The 23255-nt window shown below is 48.7% G+C and overlaps 1 protein-coding gene across 10 annotated transcripts in view; it reads left to right on the top strand.

Annotated features, from left to right (window-relative positions):
- The window catches only part of MRVI1 (murine retrovirus integration site 1 homolog), a 122408-nt gene that overhangs the window by 46587 nt on the left and 52566 nt on the right, over window positions 1-23255 (top strand). For 4 of the 10 annotated variants that reach the window (XM_032240729.1, XM_032240732.1, XM_032240735.1 and 1 more), the window contains 8 exons: window positions 14118-14224; window positions 15779-15849; window positions 17427-17600; window positions 18259-18336; window positions 19060-19112; window positions 19306-19353; window positions 20485-21102; window positions 22751-22829. In XM_032240729.1, coding sequence (XP_032096620.1) covers window positions 14118-14224; window positions 15779-15849; window positions 17427-17600; window positions 18259-18336; window positions 19060-19112; window positions 19306-19353; window positions 20485-21102; window positions 22751-22829 — 1228 coding nt within the window. Of the gene's footprint in view, window positions 1-14117; window positions 14225-15046; window positions 15145-15778; window positions 15850-17426; window positions 17601-18258; window positions 18337-19059; window positions 19113-19305; window positions 19354-20484; window positions 21103-22750; window positions 22830-23255 lie in introns of all 10 variants that reach the window. The other 6 variants (XM_032240731.1, XM_032240737.1, XM_032240730.1 and 3 more) reach the window with 4 other exon arrangements.

The following is a 23255-nucleotide window of genomic DNA, read 5'->3' as shown; positions in this document are numbered from 1 at the left end:
TCAGTCATCCTGGAAATTTTTGGAACACCAGATTCCTCAGCCATCCAAGACCTACTGAATTGGAATCTCTTGAGGTAGGTCTTAGGAATCTGTAGGAATATTTCTTTTTATTTTTGAGATGAAGTCTCGCTTTGTTGCCCAGGCTGGAGAGCAGTGGTGTTATCTTAGCTCACTGCATCCGCTGTCTCCCAGGTTAAATGATTCTCGTGCCTCAGCCTCCCGAGTAGCTGGGATTACAGGCCTGTGCCACCACGCCTGGCTAATTTTTATATTTTTAGTAGAGATGGGCTTTTACCATGTCAGCCAGGCTGATCTCAAACTCCTGGCCTCAAGTGATCTGCCCACCTCAGCCTCCCAAAGTGCTGGGATTACAGGTGTGAGCCACCATGCCTGGCCTAGGAATCTACATGAATATTTCTATAATGAAAAGCTCACCACCTCCCAAGGAAGCCTGTGTCCTGGTTGGCCAGGTCTGTCCTGGTCAAGCTAGACTCTGCCTCTCCCAGGACTCTCCCTCGGCTCTGCCCTCCATACAGCCTATCGTGGGGTGAATTCTGCAGTTGTAAGAAGGCAGTGCTGGGTCTTCCCAGAGTCTCTTTTTCTCTAGTTTCTTCAGTCTTTGTTCCCATGACAGTGTTCAGAGCCTTCCTAACCTCCACTCAGGACACATACCAGCCCATCTCCCCCTCACTGTAGGGCCCCAGGATCCAGATGCAGTCTTACCCAGGCCTGGATGAGTTCCACAGTAGGAAGCTGACTCACACGGACAGTGCAGCATCCTCAGAAGTGCCTTGCAAACCTGAGGGTACAAAGAGGCTCACATTAGCTGTAAGAGCCCAATTTTCACTGGCTCTAGCTTCTACCCAAACAACTCCTCCAAAGGGATTTAGGAGCCCCCAGAAGCAGGTCAGTGTGAACTCATAAGCAGACTTCACCTCTTCATATCACCTGTTCCAGCACCCCAGCTACCACCTCCCCCTGCTCCCCTACCTCCATTGCACACAAAGCCACTTAATAGCTAACCCTATGCCAGTTACTCATCTACCGTATTAATTCATTTAACCTATAATTAGCCTTATGGTAGGTATTATTATCATTCCCATTTCATAGCTGAGGAAACTGAGGCACAGAGAAGTTAACTACCTTCCTCCAAGGTCACACAGATCATAAGTGGCAGGCCCAGGATCTGAGCCCAGAGCCCATGCTTAGTCCATACTCTGCACTGAGCACTGTTGACTGCCCCCAGGTCCTCTATGAGAGCTCTGGGACCTGGGCCAACAGTACGTTGTCCTCTGTTCCCAAAGACACCATTTCAGAGGGGCCAACTTTAGAGCTCGCTGTTAGGGGAAATGCCAAAGCACCACCAAGCCCTTTCTGCCAGCCTTTCAGGAGCACAAGCTCGTGGGGCCAGCAAACATAGCTCTGTCACGCACCTGTCTATGCCTCTTCCTCATTCCCCTTCAGCCAGGTAATCAAACAGCCCAAATTTAACTTGAGCGGGCTGTCTGATGGCTTGGCTGAAGGAGAATGAGGAAGGAGCATGGACACATTGAGGAAGGGGAAGGGCACACTGACTCCTAGAAACACAGCCACCATGCTATTGCCTGGTTTAGGCCACATAATGAGACACTCTGGGTCTCCCCAAGCATCTACTTTGTGTTTCATTCGCCAATGCTCTAGAGAGACATGGATGCTCAGCCCTGTTATGCAGTAGCTCTTGTGGCTTAAGGTCATTGCAGCACTCCACTGGCGAGTGGCATCTATGCCCATCCCCTCCCCTAATTTTTAAGTAACTGAGATGAGGTTGGAGTGTGCTCTGGAGAAGTAGCCCTGTTTGTGTGGCCCTTATTGAAGGGATCTGCTTGTGGAGTACCTAGAACCTTTGGCCATGGAACTGCTGGCCCCCGTCCACTTTTGGCTTAGACATGGGGACTGACATAAGTGCCACCATAACAAATCTGGGGTTGGGTAGATAATTGGCTGGCTAAATGATTAAATGACTGCATTAAAGGGCAGAAGAAATGGAGGGTGGATCAATGTTAGGAAGGGAGGAAGGAAGGGAGGATAGAAGATATGATGGTTGAATGACTAGCTGAGTTACTCTCCTTGGAACAAAGCTAACACATATTGTGTGCTTTTCCACACCCCCAAAGTCTGTTGGCATGAGAGTGAAAACCGTGAACAAGTGTTGTAGAGGCCTATCCTGGCTTACACCCTAAGTCAGTGGACTGGGCTCAGAGCCAACCCATCTGTCCTTTTAGAAGAGGAGGATGACCAAGCAGGGTTCCCCAAGTAGCCAAGGAGTTCCAGAAGGTATGGAAAAGGCTTATAGGAATGTAAGGTATAAGCAGCATGGCAGATCAGAACTTGGGCTTCACATCCTTGACTGCTACCCTGGATAAGTGATTTATCCTGCTCCAGTTTCCTCATCTAGAAACTAAGTTACAGGAATAGCCACTAACCACAGCTAACCTTTATGAAGTACTTACTATGTGCCAGACACTGTATTAGGCTTGTCTTATATGTTACATTATCTCATTTAATTCTCACAATATTCCTGGGAATACTATTCGTATTCTCACTAGCAAAGAATTTAAGCACAGAAAAGTAATGTGCAGTGGGTAACATAGCTAAGGAAGTAATTGAAGCTAAATTCAAACCCAGGCAGCTTGACTTTAATTACCAGAATAATATGTATAAAGTGGTGAGCGAAGTACTTAGCTCACAGCAGGCGCTCAGTCCCTACAGCACAAAAGGGTTTGCAAAAAGTTTCCACGTGTCATTGCAAGTGAACCTCCAAAACCACTGTGAGGTAGATGGAGCAGAGTCACCCCCATGAACGTGTGAATTTAGAGCAGTTAGCTATCTTACCCAAATAAAGTGAAAGAAACTAACACACAAGCTCCTAGTGTTTTCTAGACTAAATTCTTTACACTCATAATCTCATTACCCTTCAGAACGCTCATACATGATAGTGATGACTATGCACATTTCACAGATCAGGACACTAAGGCTTGGAAAGGTTAAGCCAGCTGTTGAAAAATCTCGTAATAAGGAAATAGCAAGGCCTGGATGCCACTGTCTCATGGCTGTAAGCTTAGGAAATGGGCTCTAATTAATTTGTTTTCTTCTTTCTATTCCAAAAATACCCCATTATATGCAATTGAGTTTGAGCACAGAGGCAAGGGATGACTATTCACTTACACATGGTAGGCACTCAATAAATATGGAATCGAGGAGCTGAAGTACATTTACTCAGTCAATGTTTATTGAGTTTGCTCAATAAATGTTTGTGGAGCATTAACTAACCAAGGTCCCGCTCTCAGGAAGCTCACTTCCTGGTAGATTTACAGCCAAATGCCAGTTCTCTCAGGTCTGATTTGCTTTTGTGTTCTCCCACGGCCTCCTCCCATCAGGACCTGGAGGAGCCTTGCTCTGTGTTGTCTATGGGAATACCTCGAGTTTAGCCATATACTTTACTGCTGATGGCAGATTGCCAGCTTCTCTATTCATTTGACTCCCTTTGGCTGTTCAAGCCTTGTCCTCACTGGCCAACAGAAAGGTCCTGCCTATACCTCCTTGGAAACTCCTTGGTAACTGTGTGCTCCCCCACTGGAGAAAAGGCTTATGATCCAAAGGATCAATTTTCTGTCAGGAATGATACAAGGAGGAAACAGATAAAGCATGTAAAGCACTTGAAACCTGGTCAGGACTGTGTAGAGTAGTGATCCTCCTGTTCCCCCACTCCCCCAGTGAGAACCCTCATAACGGTGCCTCCCATGTGCCAGGCACTGCTCTAGGCACTTTACACATAGCAACCTCACAACAACTGCAAGACACAGGCATGGTTGGTATCCCATTTTATAGATGAGAAAACTGAGGCAGGTAAAGGCACTGTAATCACCAGAAACCAGGAAGTACTTGGATGCTCCCATTAAGGATTTTGAATTCATCTCTGAATTCATTTCCACTTATCTCATCACATCCTTTGCAAGAACAGCCTCAATTAAGGCCTTCAATAAAATAATTTAAAATAAATTATTAGTAAAATATTAGTATCTGGCATACAAGATATTGGTAGCAACTACTGGGCACCTGCTATGTGGTCTAATACTTCCAAAGTTGATATTATCTCTATTTTATCAAGGAAGAAATGGAGTCTCTGAGAATTTATGTAATTGTCAAAGGTCACCTAGTTGTGCTGTGGTCAAATGGAGATTCAAACTCAAGTTTTCCACCGATGTGATCCTGCCAGGTTTTCCCTCCTTCCCTGGCCCTAGCTAGCTCTAAAGTCAATGTCCTGGACACCAGAGGCCCCAGGCATGGGAAGCAGGTGCTTGATGCCCCATCCTTATAAAAAAGAGCTCAAGAGGACAGTTCCACCAGGCTGGCCTCTAGTGGTTCTGGGCACAGGGTAGGAGCTGTGAGAATTTAGCTGTGGAAATGCCTAAAACAAGGCAGAAAGTGTTTTAGAAATGTTGATGGTTACAGACAGTCAGAAATGCATATTACAATTATTTTCCCTTAGTTCCTATTGTTAGCAATGAAACAGATTGCTGTTGTTTCTCTGTCTCCCCTGTCAGACTATGTGTGAGCTCCTTGGGCTGTGCCTTTCACATGTGTATCTCCACCCATAAGCATAGGCTCCAGCATGCAGTAGGAGCTTAGGAAGGAAGGGAGGGAGGGAGAGAGGGAGGGAGGGAGGGAGGGATGGAAAGGTGGATGGGTGGGTGGATAGATGGATGGATGGATGGATAGATGGTTGGATGGATGGATGGATGGAAGGATGTATGAATGGATGGAAGGATGTATGAATAGATGGAAGGAAATATGGATGGATGCTTGATTGTTTTGTGATAGGTTGGGTAGATAATTGGCTGGCTAAATGATTAAATGACTGCATTAAAGGGCAGAAGAAATGGAGGGTGGATCAGTGTTAGGAAGGGAGGAAGGAAGGGAGGATAGAAGATATGATGGATGAATGCCTAGCTGAGTTACTCGCCTTGGAACAAAGCTAACACATATTGTGTGCTTTTCCACACCCCCAAAGTCTGTTGGCCTCACAGTAAAAACTGTGATGAACAAGGCAATTGTTCTTTATCCCTGACTCCTAGAAATAAATAGACAATGGCAGGAAAGAGGATCTGCCAGAGTCAGTACAGGCCCTTGGTGCAAGGGAGGGCCTAGAGGGCAGATGCCAGGGAGCCTTCGGGGAGCCATGGAACTGGCCCTCAGTGCTTGGCAGGGAGGAGCCCCATGCCCAGCAGACCTTAGCAGAGGCACTTCTGCTCTCTCCTGTGCCCCTAGGACTTGCCGCTGGGATAATCATTTTCTTTCAAGTCCCCAGAGACTGCTTTTATCCTGTTGTGAGAGCACTGGCTGCTTTTGCTGCTGGAGCTCCTCTCTACCAAGGCGGTCCCTGTTTACCCTCCAGACTCTAAGACAGGGATCTGGGGATAGAGTCTCACAGTGCCCACCCACCACCACCACCTTCACTGTTATCATTATTATTGCTTTCTCTCATTTAATACTTAAAACAAGCCTAGAGAATGGTGATTATTAGCTCTATATCATGTTTTAGATCATGAAAGTCAGAGAAGTTTAGTATGTGCCCAAGGTCACCCAGGTGAGATTCTGGTCTAGGCCTACCTGACTTCTTCACTAGCCCACATTGCCTTCCAACAGGGTCCTCCTCTCCCAGGCTGTCTGCCAGCGCCCAACTACAGAATCTAAACTCCCCACGCCTGCCTGAGCTGGAGTGGGCTGGAGCTGGGGCTGGGGCTGTTTCTTACAGTTTCCTAGCCTGGGCCTAGCCATGTGACTCTGGGGAAAGGAAGCTAATATTCCCATCTATGACACTGGCCTATATTTATCCCTCTGCCCAGGCGGATAGGAAAGCTATTGTGCATTCCTGGGAATTTATGAGTGAAATAAACATTTAAATGTTTCTATAAGATTTATTTAAGGAGAACAAAATGTGGCCTGCTGGCTTATTAGAGGATGAGCTTGCTGGGAGATGATCCAGCCCGCAGTGCTTGACTGATTCCAGCAAAGGGATATGGACCCCCAGGGAGGCTGGGCCCATGGATGAGTGAGAAGGGCAGTGAGCCAAGGGCATCCTCTGCCCCTGCTCTCTTTTCTCCAGCTGTGTGTTCAACCTCGTGCTGGTTTGAGGGCTTCCTGGAGGAACACGTATCTTCTGCAAATGAGAGTGCAGTTTGAAAGAATAAGAGGGGGGTGTCAGAAGCCAGCAGGGCAGTAGGAACCAGGGGAGGTAAGACCAGAGATGGGGGATGGAACTGTAAGAGCAGCATGGTGTAGTGGGAAGGACACAGCGTGTGTTCAGTCACTTCCATTATTTACAAGTGGCACAGCCCTGGACAAGTCAGTTTTTGCATTGATACAGTGGGGATCAAAATAGAAAAGCAGAAGAGAAAAAAAGAAATTTAACAATCTTCTACTCCATGCTGTGGCCTTCACTTTCATCTTCTCATTTCCTCTTCACAGCTCTATGAGTTTGGGAGGTACTATCATCCCCAATTTGTAGACAGTGTCCTGAGGTTTACTCACTGAATTTCTGGGAGGATTCAGGGAGAAAACACGAGGAGGGTCTGGGACACTGAGTAACTGCCACTTCCGTCTAGCCACCTTTGTTTCTGTGCTTCCATGTCTGTAACCCATACAGGGCATTGGTTGGTTTGAGAAGCAGAGGGTAAGAGAGGGAGTGAAGCTGGGTGAAGGTGGCCTTGGAAGTGGGTCATTGATCCCTTGGGTTTATGTGGCCAGATGCTCCATTGCACCATGATCATGGGGCAGAGCCCTCCCAATTTAACTCCAAATGGTTGATGAGACCCAGAACTAAGAGCAACAGTCCTCTCAAAACCGAATGCAAAAGTCATTAATTCAATCCCAAAGGGAATAATAAGGGAACATAACATAAAATGCTTAGTGAGCATTTGATCGGTGCCACGTGCCCTTCCACAGGCTTTCCATCTAGGGCTGCCAGATTTGGCAAATGAAAAATAAGATTATATGGTGCACATGGTGGCTCATGCCTGCAGTCCCAGATACTCAGGTGAGAGGATCACTTGAGCCCAGAAGTTTGAAACCAGCCTGGGCACATAGCAAGACTCAGTCTCCAAAAAGAGAGAGAGAGAGAATACCGTTATGTCCATGGAATATTTGAGACATACTTATACTAAAAAAGTATTTGTTATACATTTGAAATTCAAATATAACTGGGGCATCTGTGCCTCATCCAGAAATCCTATTTCTATATCAACCTGCTTAATTCTTATAACTACTCTGTGAGATAGTTACATTACAGATGAGGTAACTGAGGCACAGAGAGGTAAGGTCACTTGCCCAAGGTTACACAGCTAAAAAGTGTATCATAAGGTAGTGTGGCTTCTGAGCCTGAGGCCCTGAAGCCCCTAAGCCAGTAAGTTGCCTGGCCAATGATATTTGGTCTGACTCACAGCTCTCCCAAGCTTTCTCGAAGGCCTGCCTTGGGTTTGGCAGCTCAGAATAAAAGCAGGGATGCATATGTGCACTGCATTTAAGTCTGGCAGAATTCACCCCAGAGGGCCCCTGGACTCTTCCCACACACTCTGTCTCCTGGATACTATCTCCCCAGTCCCCGCTAGAGTGAAGAACAGCCTGCACAAGACCTGAACATTCCCACAAAAACAGTTTTGCAGAAAACGAGAAGTTGCCCAGAGCTTGCTCAACCATTCTGTGAGCTTATGAGGGAAAGATTTTATGACTTGTGTATTTTGCACATATTAGAAGGCAAGAGTGAAGAGCCTTCCAGGATGTTCCATCAAAGGATTAGAGGATTTCCCCCTGATCACTTCATGCCTCCTGGTTTGTAAGCCACTTGGAATTGTGAGTGTCTGCGGTTACATGCTTGGCACTTGCCACCCATGGCTTGTTTCTGCCTTTTTGTGTTGGCACCTCTGCCCCGGCCCTCCTCCCAGTGAGGTGCCTGCAGTCAGGAGAGCTTTGCTTCAAGTGGCCATTAGCCAGCAAGCAGATAAAGCTACTATCAGAAGGCAGCTCACTTCAGTGCCTTGTACACATTTACCTGGTACGTATCAACACTGAGGATGCTATGAGTCATAGCAGTGGAGGTTACTTCCTCTCCTCTCCCCATTCCATCATGCTAATCAATGGGAAGCATTGCAGAGGCCTGCCCGGTTCACCTTTGTCTTCCCAGACCCTAGCACAGACCCTGGCCACAATAGGCATTCAATAAATGTTTGCTGGATGAATGGACAGAATAAGGTGCAATAATGTGGGAGTATTCACAGATGACATCCCTTTCTTGGACGAAACAGAGTCTGATCATTGCCAGCCCAGTGCCCCTCTCTTCTCCAAGAAGATCTTCCCTCTGCAAGACTCTTCAGTAAATGTTTGTGAGTCAATCATACAAAGAAATGAAGACAATCTGCACAATAAATAACTGGATGGAGCTGGGGGAGTAAAGGCTGGAGCAGGAGAGAGAGAGAGACAGAGGATCTAGGCAGGAGGCAAATAGGGAAAGAATCATTAGAGACCGGGGCATGAGAAAAGCAAAGGAAAGAGAAAAGGGCAGAGGAGAGGTGAGGATGGGAGTTAAGATTTGTTCCCCTTTCATGTCCTTTGAGAAGTGAGAGTAAAGAACGAAGTTTCTTCTATGTTGGTTTTCTTTCTGTTGAAAAGTTCTTTAAGGCAAGGCTTCTCAGAGTTGGGGCCACGTGGATCATGGCTTCATCGAGTTTCAGGGCAAATAGTTTAACCTCAACGCCAAACTATAGATGGTTAAGAGCATGAGCTTCTTTGTCTGCTAGGGATGCTTATATTTGTCAAATCATCCATCATCCCCCCATTTATATACTGTCATGTTTCTATATCTTATATTTTATTGTTGGTTACTTTAAATTGCTTCGAGAAATAGATAGTGTCAATAAGATTAAAAATAAATAAATAAAGGCCAGGCCTGGTGGCTCACGCCTGTAATCCCACCACTCTGGGAAGCCAGAGGGAGGGTAGATCACTTGAGGCCAGGAGTTCAAGATCAGCCTGGCCAACATGGTGAAACCCTGTCTCTACTAAAAATACAAAAATTAGCTGGGCATGGTGGTACACCAGCTACTTGGGAGGCTGAGGCATGAGAATTGCTTGAACCTGGGAGGTGGAAGTTGCAGTGAGCCGAGATTGTGCCATTGCTCTCCAGCCTGGGAGACAGAGTAAGACTCCATCTAAAAAAAATAAAAATAAAATATGTATTTTACTCACTTAGCAGCCAGAATATATGAAACTCTTAGAAATGGATACATACTATACCACCACCACCACAATTGTTTTTTCAGAATACAACATGAAGTTAGCTCATGCTTGGCCCATCCTGCCCCTTTAAATAGACACAGCCTATTCTCATTAGTGCATGCCATGAATTTGTAAAGCCCCACCACAAGGGGTGGCAGAAACCATATGACAGAATGCCTGTAAAAATGATATGTTAGACAAAACGCATTTCTTCTTGTTCATCAAAGTACTCATATAAGAAAGTAATTCTCTAAATATGACAGATATGAAAAAGGCAACTTTCAGAGCTCAAATTTTCACGGTCAGAATAAATCCAGGGCAAGAAGCCTGTGCATGCTATAAGCACAGTCAGAGTTTCCATTGGTGTTCCCATGGTGATAGGTATGAGGCTGCCCAGATGATGTAGGTGGGAGAGATTTTAAGCACCAACCTCCTTTGCTCTGGAAAATCAGGCCAAGAAGAGAGCTACATGACACAGGGCAGTGACTCAGATGCCTTTGGGGCCAGGGAGCACAAATCACTGAAGCAAGCCAGTTTAGGGTAGCTCCTACCATGTTACTCTGCAGAAATGTCGGCCTAAGATTGTGTGATCTTTCAGTTTAAGGAAAACCAGGCTATCTAGACCTTTATGTGAATTCTTACAATTATGGAACGTTGCTAACTAATTTAAAAACTTGTAAACACTAATAGCAAATAGGCACATGGGTCTCTAATTTGCACCTCTGAGCTCAGAATATGCTTCAGAGGTTGCTCATGGCTTAATTGACATCCAAGAGATCACACCTGCCAGAAACACTGACAAATTCCTGATTCTCAGTAATGCCTTTTGCTGATGCTACTCCCTTTTAATGATGTGAAGAGATTCCTCTGGAAAGACTTCAGCTCTTCCTACTCACCAGAAAACTCACAGAGTAGTAAACTCCCTATTCCTTCCTCTTCCCTGGCTCTCCCACTTAGCTTGCCACCTGCCCCTGGCCCTGCCTGCTGCTCCCTCTATCTGGCTGCCTGCTGTTTGACACACTGCTTCCCCTTCTCAACCTCCCCAGCCCTTGTGAATACTGTTCTGCTACATGTCCTCAGAGCCCCAGATCATCGTCCCACTTCCCTTCTGGCCTCCTGGAAGCCCCCAGCCTCTCTGTTGCTTGCTGGCCTCCCACCAGGGGAGCCCACTGGACAAAAGATGGGAAAAACTGGCTCACTTTGAATAGAGCCATCATCCGTTTTAATAATAACCATGATTCAAGGGTACTTATAGACCATGTGAGACTTGTCAAAGGATATACGCATTAGCCATTTCTTTTTACTTGGATAATCTTCCTCTGAGCAGAGCAGGCCTTTGGCCATTGTGCCATTGTAGGAATGGAGGGATAAAGCCACAGGAGGACAAGCAAGTGGCCAGCTTATCACCAACCCATCAAGGCATACTATCCAGAGAATGAGTTGTTGCTTTTTTGAAAACTCCCTGGGTGTGTCTTCTAGGGGGAGTCCTTGACAGAAGGATAGGTATCTGTGTCCTCAGAGGACCTAGAGCTCTGGGGTCATTAGGACAGATCAGCCAGTCTTGGTTTCAGCCACAAGCATCATGCCGACTTCTTGTCACTCCCTTTTGGCCAACTCTGGGTTTCCAAATGGAGAGCGACACAGCTCCAATTTACCAGGGAGTTCCTCAGAATTCCTATAGGGGATGATGGATGCTCTAATAACTGGGCCTTTTCTGTCATCTCAGCCAATGTGAATAGAGGGATACATGGATGATCTGCTGTCAACTTTTCTGTATTTCCCTTTGGGCAGCTCAGTTATTCTAAAGCCTAACTTTCAGGGCGTCCCATCTCCAAAACCCTAAAGACCAAACTCATTAGAGTCACTTCAAGGTCCAGAAGCTGGTTCAGTCTCTTATTGTAGTTTCACGTTTCCCCAGCCCTGACCTCTCCTATCTCACGTCATAGTCCACGTACCTGCGCCAGCGACACTGACAAATCCCTGACTCCCAGTAATGCCTTTTGCTATGCTATTTCCTTTGCCCAAATCCTGCCCTCTAACATCTTTATCGTGCAAGCTCCTATTCATCCTTCAAGACCTAGCTCAAATATCCACTTCTCTATAGAGTCTTCTTCAACTCCCCTCACTAAAGGGTTTTCTTTTCTTTCCGCTGAACTTTCACAGAATGTGGTCTATCCCTCATTACCTTATATTTATTATGAGTTACTTCCCTGTATCCCTTACTTGACTGTGAGCCCTTGAGGGTCTTCTCTTCATATCTCAAGTTGCTTTTGGCACATGGTGGATAACCAAAAACTGTTTGTTGAATGAGGGAGAAAGAATCTGAAGTAATATAAACATTTATTTAAAATATTAATCATGTGCTAGATACCTAGCACATTAAAAATATCAATCATGACCTGGCATCATGGCTCACGCCTTTAATCCCAGTGCCTTCAGAAGCAGACATGGGAAGATCACTTGATTCTGGGAGCTCAAGACCAGCCTGGCCAACATAGTAAGACCCTGTCTCTACAAAAAACAAAAATTTAAAATCAGCCGGGCATGGTGGTGCACACTTGTAGTCCCAATTACTCAGGAGGCTGAGGCAGGATGATCACTTGAGTCCAGAAGGCAGAGGCTGCAATGAGCTATGATTGTGCCACTGCACTAAAGGCTGGGCAGCAGAGTGAGACTCCATCTCAAAAATAAATAATAAATAAAATAAATAAAAATATCAATCATGCAGTAGGTGCCTTATCAATGTTATTTTTAATCTTCACACTAACCTTGTGAGTTAGATTTTATAATCATGGAGCATAGAAAGGTTAAATAGCCTGTTCATGACACACAGCTAGTAGTTGAAATTTGAGCCCATGTCTGTCTAACTCTTCCAATAGGCCATGCTGCTTCCGACTGCTTCTATGCAGCCAACGTCCCTGCCCAAGCTTCCCTTCCATGTCCCAGGAGATTCTGAGTGTCTCCTTTTCCTTCAGCTGCTGTAGCTCCCTGCACCGAAGCGCTCCCGGATGAGGACACAGAGCCCCATGAACATCTCCTCAAGGATCTGGCTCTGGGTTTCCACATAAAACCATCCTTTCCACAAGGGAAGCAGCATGGTGCTCCCTAGGCAGGACTCTCACCCAGAGACTTCTCCAGCTCATGCTTGGGACCAAACAACGGAAGAGATGAAAATGAAAATGGGAAAAGCTAGGTTCACTAAAAATTGTGGGATTTAAGAAGTCCAGATAGCACTGTATGGCACCCATTTCACAACAAGGCATAATGTCAGAAGGAGAGCGGGCCTCCTCCCTACCTTGCAGGGAACCAACACCTGCGCATTGAGGGGTCAAGAGCACAGCCTGGCTCCGTAAAAGGCTCCAGCCCATTGGCAGTGCTCAGCCCCAGTGGGGCTAGTGGAGGTTAAAACATTTCATGTTCAGGGGTTCTAGAAAGATTTGGCCCCCCAGGGAAAGTGGCAATAGGGACAGCGGGCACCCACTGCTCTGAAGCTGCGGAAGGCAGCACCAACAGTGGAGGTGGTGGCCACATGCTCTGGGGCGCTAGGGGCAGACCTTTGGCAAAGGCAGTCAGGTGCTCACAGAGGGAGCAGTGGCAGCACATGCCAGTCAAGGGTGTGGGAAGGAGGAGAAGGAAAATGACAGGCACCCTCTTAAGTTGATGGAGGGACCTATGAGAAAACCCCCAGAGAGTCTTCAACAAATTACAATTACTAAAATGTCAGTTACCCAAAAGGTAGGACTGTCACAGAACATTAGGTATGTGTGGGTGCCACTACCTTTTCTCCCGGCCATCATTCTTCCCCAGCTAGGCTGGCCTCAATCTGAGGACTTGATACCATTCTTTTCCTGTATTGCTAGTGACAACTAATGAGGGATAGCTTGTAGTGTTCCTAATCTTAGTGCATGAATAGTGGACCGTGTTAAGCTCAGGTGAGGGCCTGCTGGGGAATAAAGGAGAACCTGCGTGTCTTTTTTGTTTTGAGTAATCCAGATAAACTATATTTGTGCACTACTCACAAGAGACAAGGTATGCAAACAATGTAAATGCCTGTCAATGGATGAATTTAAAAATGTGAAAAATACATACACAATAGGATATTGTGTACACCTACACACACACACATGCATACACACAATAATATTATTCAGCCTTAAAAAAGAAGGAAATCCTACTATCTGCAACAACGTGGGTGAACCTGGAGGACATTATGCTAAAGTGAAATAAACCAAGTACAGAAAGGCAATATTGCATGATCCCATTTACATGTGGAATCTAAAAAGTTCAAGCTCGCAGAAACAGAGAGTAGAATGGTGGTTGCCAGTGACTGGGGGTGGGGGAAATGGAGAGATGTTGATCAAAGGATTCAACTTCCGTTATGAGGTGAGTAAGTTCTGGGGATCTAATGTAGAGCATGGTGACTAGAGTTAATAATGTATTGTGTACTTGGAATTTGCTAAGTATTGTCCACCATACAAAAAGGTAACTATGTGAGTTGGTGACTATATTAGTTAGCCTGACAGTGGTAATCATTTCACATCAAAACATCACACTGTATGCCTTGAATATATCACATTGTATCAAAACATTGTATCAAGGTAATGAAAACATCACGTTTTATGCCTTAAATATATATAATTTTTATTTGTCAACTATACCTCAATAGAGCTGGGGAAATAAAAAGTAAGCTGCATTTGTCCCCTTATCAAGATGGCTCTGAGTGGTGTGATGTGAGAATAAATGCTCCGGCTCCAGCCCCTGGAAGCCCCCACCAGCCCAAGCTTAACTGTGCTTCTGTTCTAAACCAGCAGGCTCCTCCTACCGCAGGAATATCTTGCAGTCCACCCCCCACGATTGTCCTGACTGGGGATGCCACTTCACCGGAAGGAGAAACCGACAAAAACCTGGCCAACAGGTACAGGTGCCTGATCCTTGCGTTGTGACGAGCAACATTTCCTAGAACATGAGGATCAGACAGCTATATTTTAAAATAAATCTTTTCTTCTTTCTTACATTGTTTTATTCACGAAACTATAATCAAGCAGTTTTTCAAAATAGGAGCAAGAGCTTGGAATTTTTCCATTACCCTCCTCCTAAAGTAATTTTTCCTTTCCTGGATGTGGCCCTTTTGGCTCTGGGAGGGGTCCAGCCCATTGGCAGCCCCCGCCCCCAGCAGGGCTTGTGGAGGTTAAAATGTTCATGCCCAGGGGCCCCAGAAGGACTTGTCCCCCCACCCCCACCCACCATCATAGAAAGTGCTAGCCTTTAAGAAAAACATAAATCATAGCAGGGGAGTTTCCCATAATAACTGCCCAGCTATTTGCACCCAAACATGAAAGGTGCGAGTATCTGAATGTAGAATCCTGCCCCTGGCCAAAGCTTGTGGAATGTGACCTCTTGGCAGGGACATAGGCTCACAGGTACAGGAGTGTCTCTGCCTTGGTTTCACACAGCACTGGGCTTGCTGGAATGAGATTGTCTAAGTACAATTTTCAAAAAGTTAAAGGGAGAATTCTCGTATAAATATATACTGAGCATATGTCAAAGATTTACTTACCTCATTAATAAGAGAAGTACCCTGATGACAAAGCCGGTACAAAGGAGGATATAAGACATGGATATACATAAATCATGAGTGGGGAGGAAAGTGCTGGAATAAAACTGCTAAGTTAGATATAAAATAGGTGAATGTTCTACAAGGCAATGAAACCATATTTTTTTCTTTTCTCACAAACAGAAATCATCTGCATCTCTGTCAGACAACAATTTACATTTTATGAGGTTTTTACAAGTTAGATGTTAGCTCAGAGTCTGAGGCCTAATGAGTAGGAAATAGTAAGTCAAAGTCATGTCCTCTCAGGGCCGTGGTTGGAAAACTTTAGCACACATCAGAATCACCTGGAGAGCTGTAAAATCACAGCTGGCTGGGCCCGCCTCCAGAATTTCTGATCTGAGTTGGGGCCTGAGAATTTGCATTTCTAAGACATTCCCAAGTTGACAGTCAGAGAAACCCTTGAGGAGCTTGTAAGATGATGTTCTAGGAAGACCTTGAAAGAATATACAGACATCTGGCTGGGCACAGTGGCTCATGCCTGTAAGTAGTCCCAGCACTTTGGGAGGCCGAGGCGGGAGGATCACCTGAGGTCAGGAGTTTGAGACCAGCCTGGCCAACATGGTGAAATCCCATCTCTACTAAAAATACAAAAATTAGCCCGGTGTGCTGGGGCGCATCTGTAGTCCCAAATACTCGGGAGGCTGAGGCAGGAGAATCGCTTGATCCCAAGAGGCAGAGGCTACGGTGAGTGGAGATTGTGCCACTGCACTCCAGCCTGGGCAACAGAGTGAAACTCAGTCTCAAAAAAACAAAACAAAGAAAAAAAAGAAAAAAGAAAGAATACACAAGCATCTTTTCACCTATTTTCAAGTCGTGGATTGATTTTCTGAACAAGATGACTGTTCTGTCTTTCAGAGTTCACAGTCCCCACAAGAGGCTTTCTCACCGACACTTGAAGATTTCCACTGCCTCCCTGACATCTGTGGGTAAGGACCAGGGCACTCTAAGGCACATTTGAGTAGAAAGACTGAGGTCTGGCAGCGTGGCTGGGCTTGACCCCTTACTCTCTCCTGCTCTTCAAGGTGGTCCCTCCCAATAAGCCCAGCAGGGTGGGGTAGATCAGCTGCTCTGTGTCTGGGTCCAGAAGAAGTATATCTAATTTCAATTTCTTTTGCTCAAAAGACAAGATCAGGGCATGAAGAGGAAGATGCAGAAGTCAAAGAAAGAAAGAACAGCTGAGTGAAGCTCATTTCTGGGGCTTAGGGAGCAGACTTCCAGCCTCTGCTAGCTAGAGAGGCCCTCATCCTGGCTGGAGTGGGTGGCTGAGTGTAAGTCCAGCTGCCCTGGTCATCCGCTCCTCCCCAGATGGTGGCTCATGACTTGCCCTGGGCTGTTGGAACATAGATCTCGTACAGAGTTGGTCCCTGCCTTCAAGCTGCTCATAGGCTATGAAGAGACTGAGAAATGAACAGACAATTGGGACATTGTATCATAAGGACTTGCACAGAAGAGCTAGGCCAGCCAAGGCAAGATGAGGACTGAGTCTCTCTGGGGAGGGCAAGTTTTGGGAAGGTATTCCAGAGGAGATGGCATTTGAGTTGTGTCTTAGGGAGCTGGACAGACAGGCGAGGGAGGAAAGGCATTCCAGGGGGAATAGGAAACGTGGTGAAGGAGGAGGAACCTCCATAAAGCATATCTGGCAACTGGAACTCTACCATGTGCACCAATTGTGACTTTTTCAAATGTTAGAAACCCAACTCACACTACCAAAGAAAAAAAATTTATGAAGGCCAGGGTTTATAATTTCATGCAGTACTGAATCCAGCAACTCAAAGTGGGTTATTAGCAATTGTCCCATTCCATGGACCTCTATAAACCTCTATAAACCTCTGGAGCCTGTTCCTCATCTCCCTTCTTGATCACTAGCTCTTTTTGGGGAAAGTGGGGGTGGACAGAGTCTCACTCTGTTGCCCAGGCTGGAGTGCAGTGGTGCAATCACAGCTCACTGCAACCTCCGCCTCCCAGGTTCAAGTGATTCTCCTGCCTCAGCCTTTCTAGTGCTCATTAGCTCTTACCTGGATAATTACATCTGCCACCTAAGAGGTCCAAGAGTTTTGGAGAAAAACGGGGGTGAACAATATGAGTGGAGGGAAGGTGGCCGCGGGATTGTGGCTGTGGCCGATGATCTTTGGTTTCCCTTAAGCCCACTAGCTTGTGAAAGAAACTGACCAGAAGCAAGAATGTACTGGGGGCGCAGACAGCACCGGAAGTGGGGCTCCTGGGTGGCCTTCCCTTCCTGACAGAGTTTAGGGAAATTCTGGGAACCTGAGATGGCTCCAGGACCATTTGTGACCCAGGACCATAGGCCATAAGCCAGAGGGGCCAGGCCTGCAGAGGAAGCCACTATCTGTCCCCATGTGACCCTCTTGGTGGCACTGGGCTGAGGTTTGGCTGGCTGGGTCAACTGTAGGCAGTGTCCCCAGGATGAGGTGTGGTGTGGCAGGGCCTCAGCCTGGAGCCATGGATACGGTGACTCTCATCCCGGGTCACCCTCCTTCTGCAGACCCTGCGGGGCACATTATTGACCTCGTGAATGACCAGCTGCCAGACATCAGCATCTCAGAGGAGGACAAGAAGAAAAACCTGGCGCTGCTGGAAGAAGCCAAGTTGGTGAGTGAGCGATTCCTGACCCGCCGTGGGAGGAAGTCCAGGAGCAGCCCCGGAGACTCCCCATCAGGTAGGGCGGGCCAGGATGTACAGGTGGCTGCCCCGAACCCTTCTAGGATAGGGCCTTTAACTCACCTGCTCTTCTTAGCAGAGGTTGGGATTCCGTCCTGGGCTTCCTTTCCCTGATCTCTAACTGTGGGTACTGGGAAGGATCCTAGGCCCTCTGGGGAAGGGAAGATGATCTTGGGGAATTTCTGGGTTAAAGGAAAGGTTTTCCTGGGCCCAGAAATCCTCCTGCATCCTCTCTGCTAGAGTCACTTTTCTTCCTGAGCAAAAAGTCAGGCAAGTGTAAGTGTACTTAACAGGACAAGGAGAGCTTTTGAAGTCACGGCCACCCTGGGAAGTCTAGAAGGAACAGCCTCTAGAGTGGTACCTGCCAACCCATGCCAGGGCTCAGTTTCTGGACAGTGCCTTGAGGTCAGGCCGAGCAGGCTGAGGAGTGTGACTCTATCCTTGATCCCCCAAATGCCCTGAGGGCCCCCCTCTCTTGAGTAGCAGCAGGGAGGGGCTGGGCTGTAGTGAGAGCCTCATATGGCAGTCCAACATCAGCCCTGAGTCCAGCAAGGCAGACGCAGTTCCCAGGGTTGGGGAAGACCTAGAAGGATGTCTTTGCCAGGCTGAAGTCCTATACTTTCACGAGTGCCAGCTAATTTGTGTCGTCTCCACAGCTATTTCCCCCAACCTCAGCCCTAGCGCTTCTCCTACATCCTCCCGGAGCAACTCGCTGACAGTCCCCACCCCGCCAGGTAAGGCGCAGCTGCCCGGGGACTTCCTGCCCTGCCTCTCGCTCTGGGTGGCAGCTCAGCTTGAACTGACCATCATGCCTCCCAGCCTGCAGGCTTCCCCTTCGAGATCCCTGTTTGGCCCCTTCACACCCACAGCAAGACCCCTCTCCAGGGGCATTTTCTGGGCCACCCAGAGGAGGCAGACTTTTTGTTGGTGTCTTGGGCTCTTGCTGGGAGGCAGATATAGCCCAGGGTCAAGAAGGCTGGATGGAAAAGGGGACTAGGACAGCCTCTCTTGCTCAGGGAGGCTCAGAGAAGTCCTCAAGAGCTTATCCGGAAAGGCCTCTTTGGGGTCTGACTTCTTCCCTTTCATTAGGCTGTGCCCAGATCCACACCCTCTGGCCAAGAAGGGAAGGGGGAGCATGCCAGAAAGCGCAGCCGGCCCTCATCAGGGCTGTGGGGCACGCTCAGGTCGGGGTCAGGCAGCCTGGGCTCAAATCCCAGTGCTGACATTTCCCAGCCATGAGACTTTGATTTCCCTCTGCCTCAGTTTCCTCCTGTGGTCTCTGTGACCATTCAGTGAGGGCCCATCCGAGAACCTGGCACATGGGAGGTAGTCAGAAAATCTTCCAGGCCTGAGATTGCGAAGGGAGGAGACTCTGGGGAGGAGGATGTGGCTGAGAGCGAGGCTGAGGGTCTGGGCTGCTGGGCCTCACTCACTCACTGGTGTCTGGACCCTTCCAGGTTTGGATGTGTGCAGTGGCCCGCCGTCCCCTCTGCCTGGACCGCCACCACAGGTGACAGGACCCCACCTGCTGTGCTATTTCTGTGCCAATGGGTCTCTCCCCTTATGCCGAACACCAGGAGGCCCTTCGTGACCCACTGGAGATGAGGGTGCTGGGTGGAGGGCATGCACACCACTGCTAGGGGCCTCCTTGGGGGTATTTCAAGAGGAAACATTGCTGACTGACTCATGTTCACCTTCTCCAGCAGAAGGGGGATGAGGCCGACGTGTCTTCACCTCACCCTGGCGAGCCTGTGAGTTTGAGCTTTGCTCCCTTTGGATGATTTGAGTGTGGGGGCAGAGTCTCCAAGAAGCCTAGGCTGGCCCCTGGACAGCCGTCAAGTGTGTGTGCATGCACATATATGAGTGGAGGGTCAGGGCTGGGCAAACAGCAGATTCTCCTGCCCTATAATGACTAGAGGCCTCAGGTGGAGGGGTAGGGATACAGGATTCAGGGGGTGACCTCCATGGAGGCAATGCTCACAGAGCTGACCCCTAGTCAGGCTGCTGGTTGGAGACAAGGGGGGAATCTTCAGGCCAGGTAAGACTGTGGCTCCTGTCAGCTACAGTGAAAAGGGCAGCTCCGGCCCCTGCCTGGGATTCTGCCTAGGGAAGCCAGGAAATCCTCATCTTTGTTGATGAGCAATAGAAGTGCCCCAGCCTACTCACAGTGAGGGGCCCACGTGCTCAGTGTTTCAAGGGCAGCAGTAGAATTTAGTCTCACCTGGAGCTGAGTCTGGGCTAGAGTCCTCTGGAAGAGTCTCAGCACACACAAGGCAGCACACAGACCCCCAGACCCAGGTGCTGCTCACAGCCCAGGTGTCCCTTGGGGAATGAACAAAGTAAACTAACACTGCTGAATCTTAGAGCTTCTGAGCAGGAAGACATCCCCTTTGCAAGCATCACCCCAGCCAATGATCCTTAACTTCTTTGGATCATGGAACTCTGAGAAAATGTTGAAAGCTGTAGATACTCTTCCTAGAAAAATACCCCTCCACCCACAGACACACACATATTAGCTTATAATTTCAGAGGGTTCACAAACCTGGGTCCCTAAGAGTTAAGGGCCTTGCTAAGCAGCGCCAAGGCTAGATCTGGGGCAACGGAGTGAAGGCCAAAGCTGCCTTCTATTCAAGCTTCCTCAGCTCCTATCCCTTGGGAAGCTCTTGGCTGGTTTTGAATTGCAGGTCCCATTTTCCTCTCTGTTTTACAAACCTCAGGCAGAAGCCCTCCCCTTCCACGTGGTCCACACATACCCCATACACACGTATACAAATGGGCCCCTTGGCAAGGTGTGTGGAGGCAGAGGTTCCACAGCAGAAGGGGCCCCACCTATTTCCCCTCAACCTGCCCCCAGGGTTCCATCTCTACCTTGTCTTTTTCAGAATGTCCCCAAAGGGCTAGCTGACAGGAAGCAGAATGACCAGAGGAAAGTGTCTCAGGGCAGGCTGGCTCCTCATCCTCCTCCAGTTGAGAAGCCCAAAGAGATTGCAATAGAACAAAAGGAAAACTTTGATCCCCTCCAGTACCCTGAGACCACGCCCAAAGGCCTAGCTCCGGTCACTAACAGCTGTGGGAAAATGGCCCTGAATAGCCCTCAGCCTGGCCCTGTGGAGAGCGAGCTGGGGAAGCAGCTCTCGAAGACGGCCTGGGAGGACAGCCCTCTGCCGAGAAGTCCAACCCAGGATGCGGGAGGAGTAGCTCCCCCAGACCCCCAGGGGAGAGGCCCTGCTGGAGAGCTGATGGGGCCCAAGGCTGGCTCCAAAACTGAGCTCCCACCCACTGTGTCCCGGCCCCCCCTGCTGCGAGGGGTCTCCTGGGACAGTGGCCCTGAAGAACCTGGCCCCCGGCTGCAGAAAGTGCTTGCCAAGCTGCCACTGGCAGAGGAAGAAAAGCGTTTTGCAGGCAAAGCCGGCGGCAAGCTGGCCAAGGCCCCTGGACTCAAAGACTTTCAGATACAAGTGCAGCCCGTGAGGATGCAGAAACTGACCAAGCTCCGAGAGGTGGGTTCCTGGGGGCAGCTGGGCAGAGTGTCCACTCCAGGTACCTCTTGGGCTGAAGACCTCTGGGCTGAGTCTGGGCCCCTGGCTAGGCCAGCTCCAGCCTGGACTTGGGCCTTGTGGGGGTGCACATTTTTGCACCAAGAAGTCAGGCCCACTTACGTGGCATCTTTTTCCTAAACACCAGTTTTAGGTGCTTTTTATGCCAGTTACCAGACAGAGTTCAGTCTGCAATCTAGTTGCCACAAAGCCACACCTCAGGGGAAGGTGGATGTGTCCAGGGATATGTGGGCCCCTCAGTCCTGGGCTGTTTTCCTCTGCCACCCGGAGTCAGTGGCTCATAAACAAGAACCCTTGGTGGAGTGCCCAGTCGTGCCTAGGACTAGCTAGCAAGGATGAAATAGTGTTTTCCTTTGTGATGCCCCCAAGCTGTCCTTCCTGACGCCTGATAATAGAGGCTTTAAGTCCATCTGCAAGTGTGACGGCTGCTCCTGCCATGGTTTCTTCCAGTGTCCATGGTGTCCCCCCAGCTGCTGTTGGCCATCAAACCAGACACAGTGGTCACTCATGGGGCTGCCACCCTATGCGGGATGTGACCAGGGGCATCCCTACACTCCCACAGGTTTTGCTCACCCAGAGAAGTTACAGGGAACCTGGAGGCCCCATGTCACTACTAGTACCCTGGCAGCTGAGCGCCCAGCCCCTACCCAACTCTAGTATGCTGATGCTGATGGGCTGTGGGCCTCTGGCTTGCTAAGCAAATGGGTAAAAGGCCTTTGACCATGACTTCCACTTGGATCATGAGCACCCTCTGCTGGCCCCTTCCTTTTACCCTGTCTCAGGGAGGGGGTGGTGTGGGGTACAAACCACTCAAGTGCCCTCTACTACACAGGAGACTGGAGATCCGTAAGTCACAAGGGCTAAGAGCTCTGCCAGGTGCTTCCACTCAGGGCCTTGTTCTGGTGCGAATTGGCTAAGAGCAGGTGTGAGCCCACTTGGGCCACATACCTGTGGTCAGCATCTCATCTTTCCCCGGGCTCTGCCAGCCGAGGCCCCAAAGCAGCAATTCTCAGGCCTCACTTTTCTGGAGAGTTAAAAAACTCAAGAGGTGCCATAAAAGGCCATTGAGGACCTGAGTGTGCAGAGAAATCGCAGCTCCTGGAAGTGAGCACTCACTGCCCAGAATGACAGGGCAGGAAGGTCCAGCCAGCTATGAGATCACCAGAGCTGTTTCCAGGAGCAGCACCATGCACACCCAGGGACCCTCCTGTCCCAGAGCCCTCGGTTCTGCTCCTGTGTGTCCTCTACAAACCTCAGCCACAGTGAGGCCAAGCCGTTCATTTACGCTGAAGCCCACAAACTTGTTTGCAAAGGAGACCATGCCAAGGGTAATTCCTGACCCGTGGAATGTGGTTCTGACAGTGGAATTTCAGGCACCTTCACAGACTGGAAGAGGAACTGTTTCCTGGTGCTCTCAGCCCTCACCATGCCATGCCTGCCCACCCACCTGCCAGGCTGCCCCTGCTTTCCGACCTAAGACAGAACCATAGACAGAACCCTGTCTATGGTCACAGAACCATAGACAGAGTCCAGAGAACAGCCCAGCCCAGTGCCATCATCTGAAATGTTGTCTCTCTCTTTTACCACTAAGGAGCACATCCTGATGAGAAATCAGAACTTAGTGGGCCTCAAGCTTCCAGACCTTAGTGAAGCAGCCGAGCAGGAAAAAGGTAAGTGGGGTCGGGGCAGATGCTCCCTCAGCCAGGGCTGGATTTGTGTCTGCCAGATCAGGAAGGTAAATGTGTGAACACAAGACTTCCTGTGCCTTCCTCGGGAAATATTTGCAGGTGAATGAATGAATCCGATTGTGTCTCCTGCCCCCTCAGCACCTCCAAACCTGCCTCCTTCCAACCACCCCCCAGGCCTCACTGGACACTACCAGCCCTCCCTAAGCCTTGCTGGCATCTATCTAGTGGGCCTGAGAGGGTGCCCCAGGACTGAACTTTTGGCACTTCCTTTTCCTTGTACACCCAGGAAGCTGCCCAAATCGAGAAATTCCTCTTCTCGAGGCATCACGGCCATCTCTTGCTCCTAATCTGGTGTCACCACAAAGTCCATACCCCAGCCCTGCCTGCCAGTAGGCTGCAGGCCCCTTC

This window comes from Sapajus apella, unplaced genomic scaffold (genome assembly GCF_009761245.1).
Source record: "Sapajus apella isolate SASKATOON/1434 unplaced genomic scaffold, GSC_monkey_1.0 scaffold47, whole genome shotgun sequence".
Lineage (NCBI taxonomy): Eukaryota > Metazoa > Chordata > Mammalia > Primates > Cebidae > Sapajus > Sapajus apella.
This window is presented reverse-complemented; position numbering and strand designations above follow the sequence as displayed.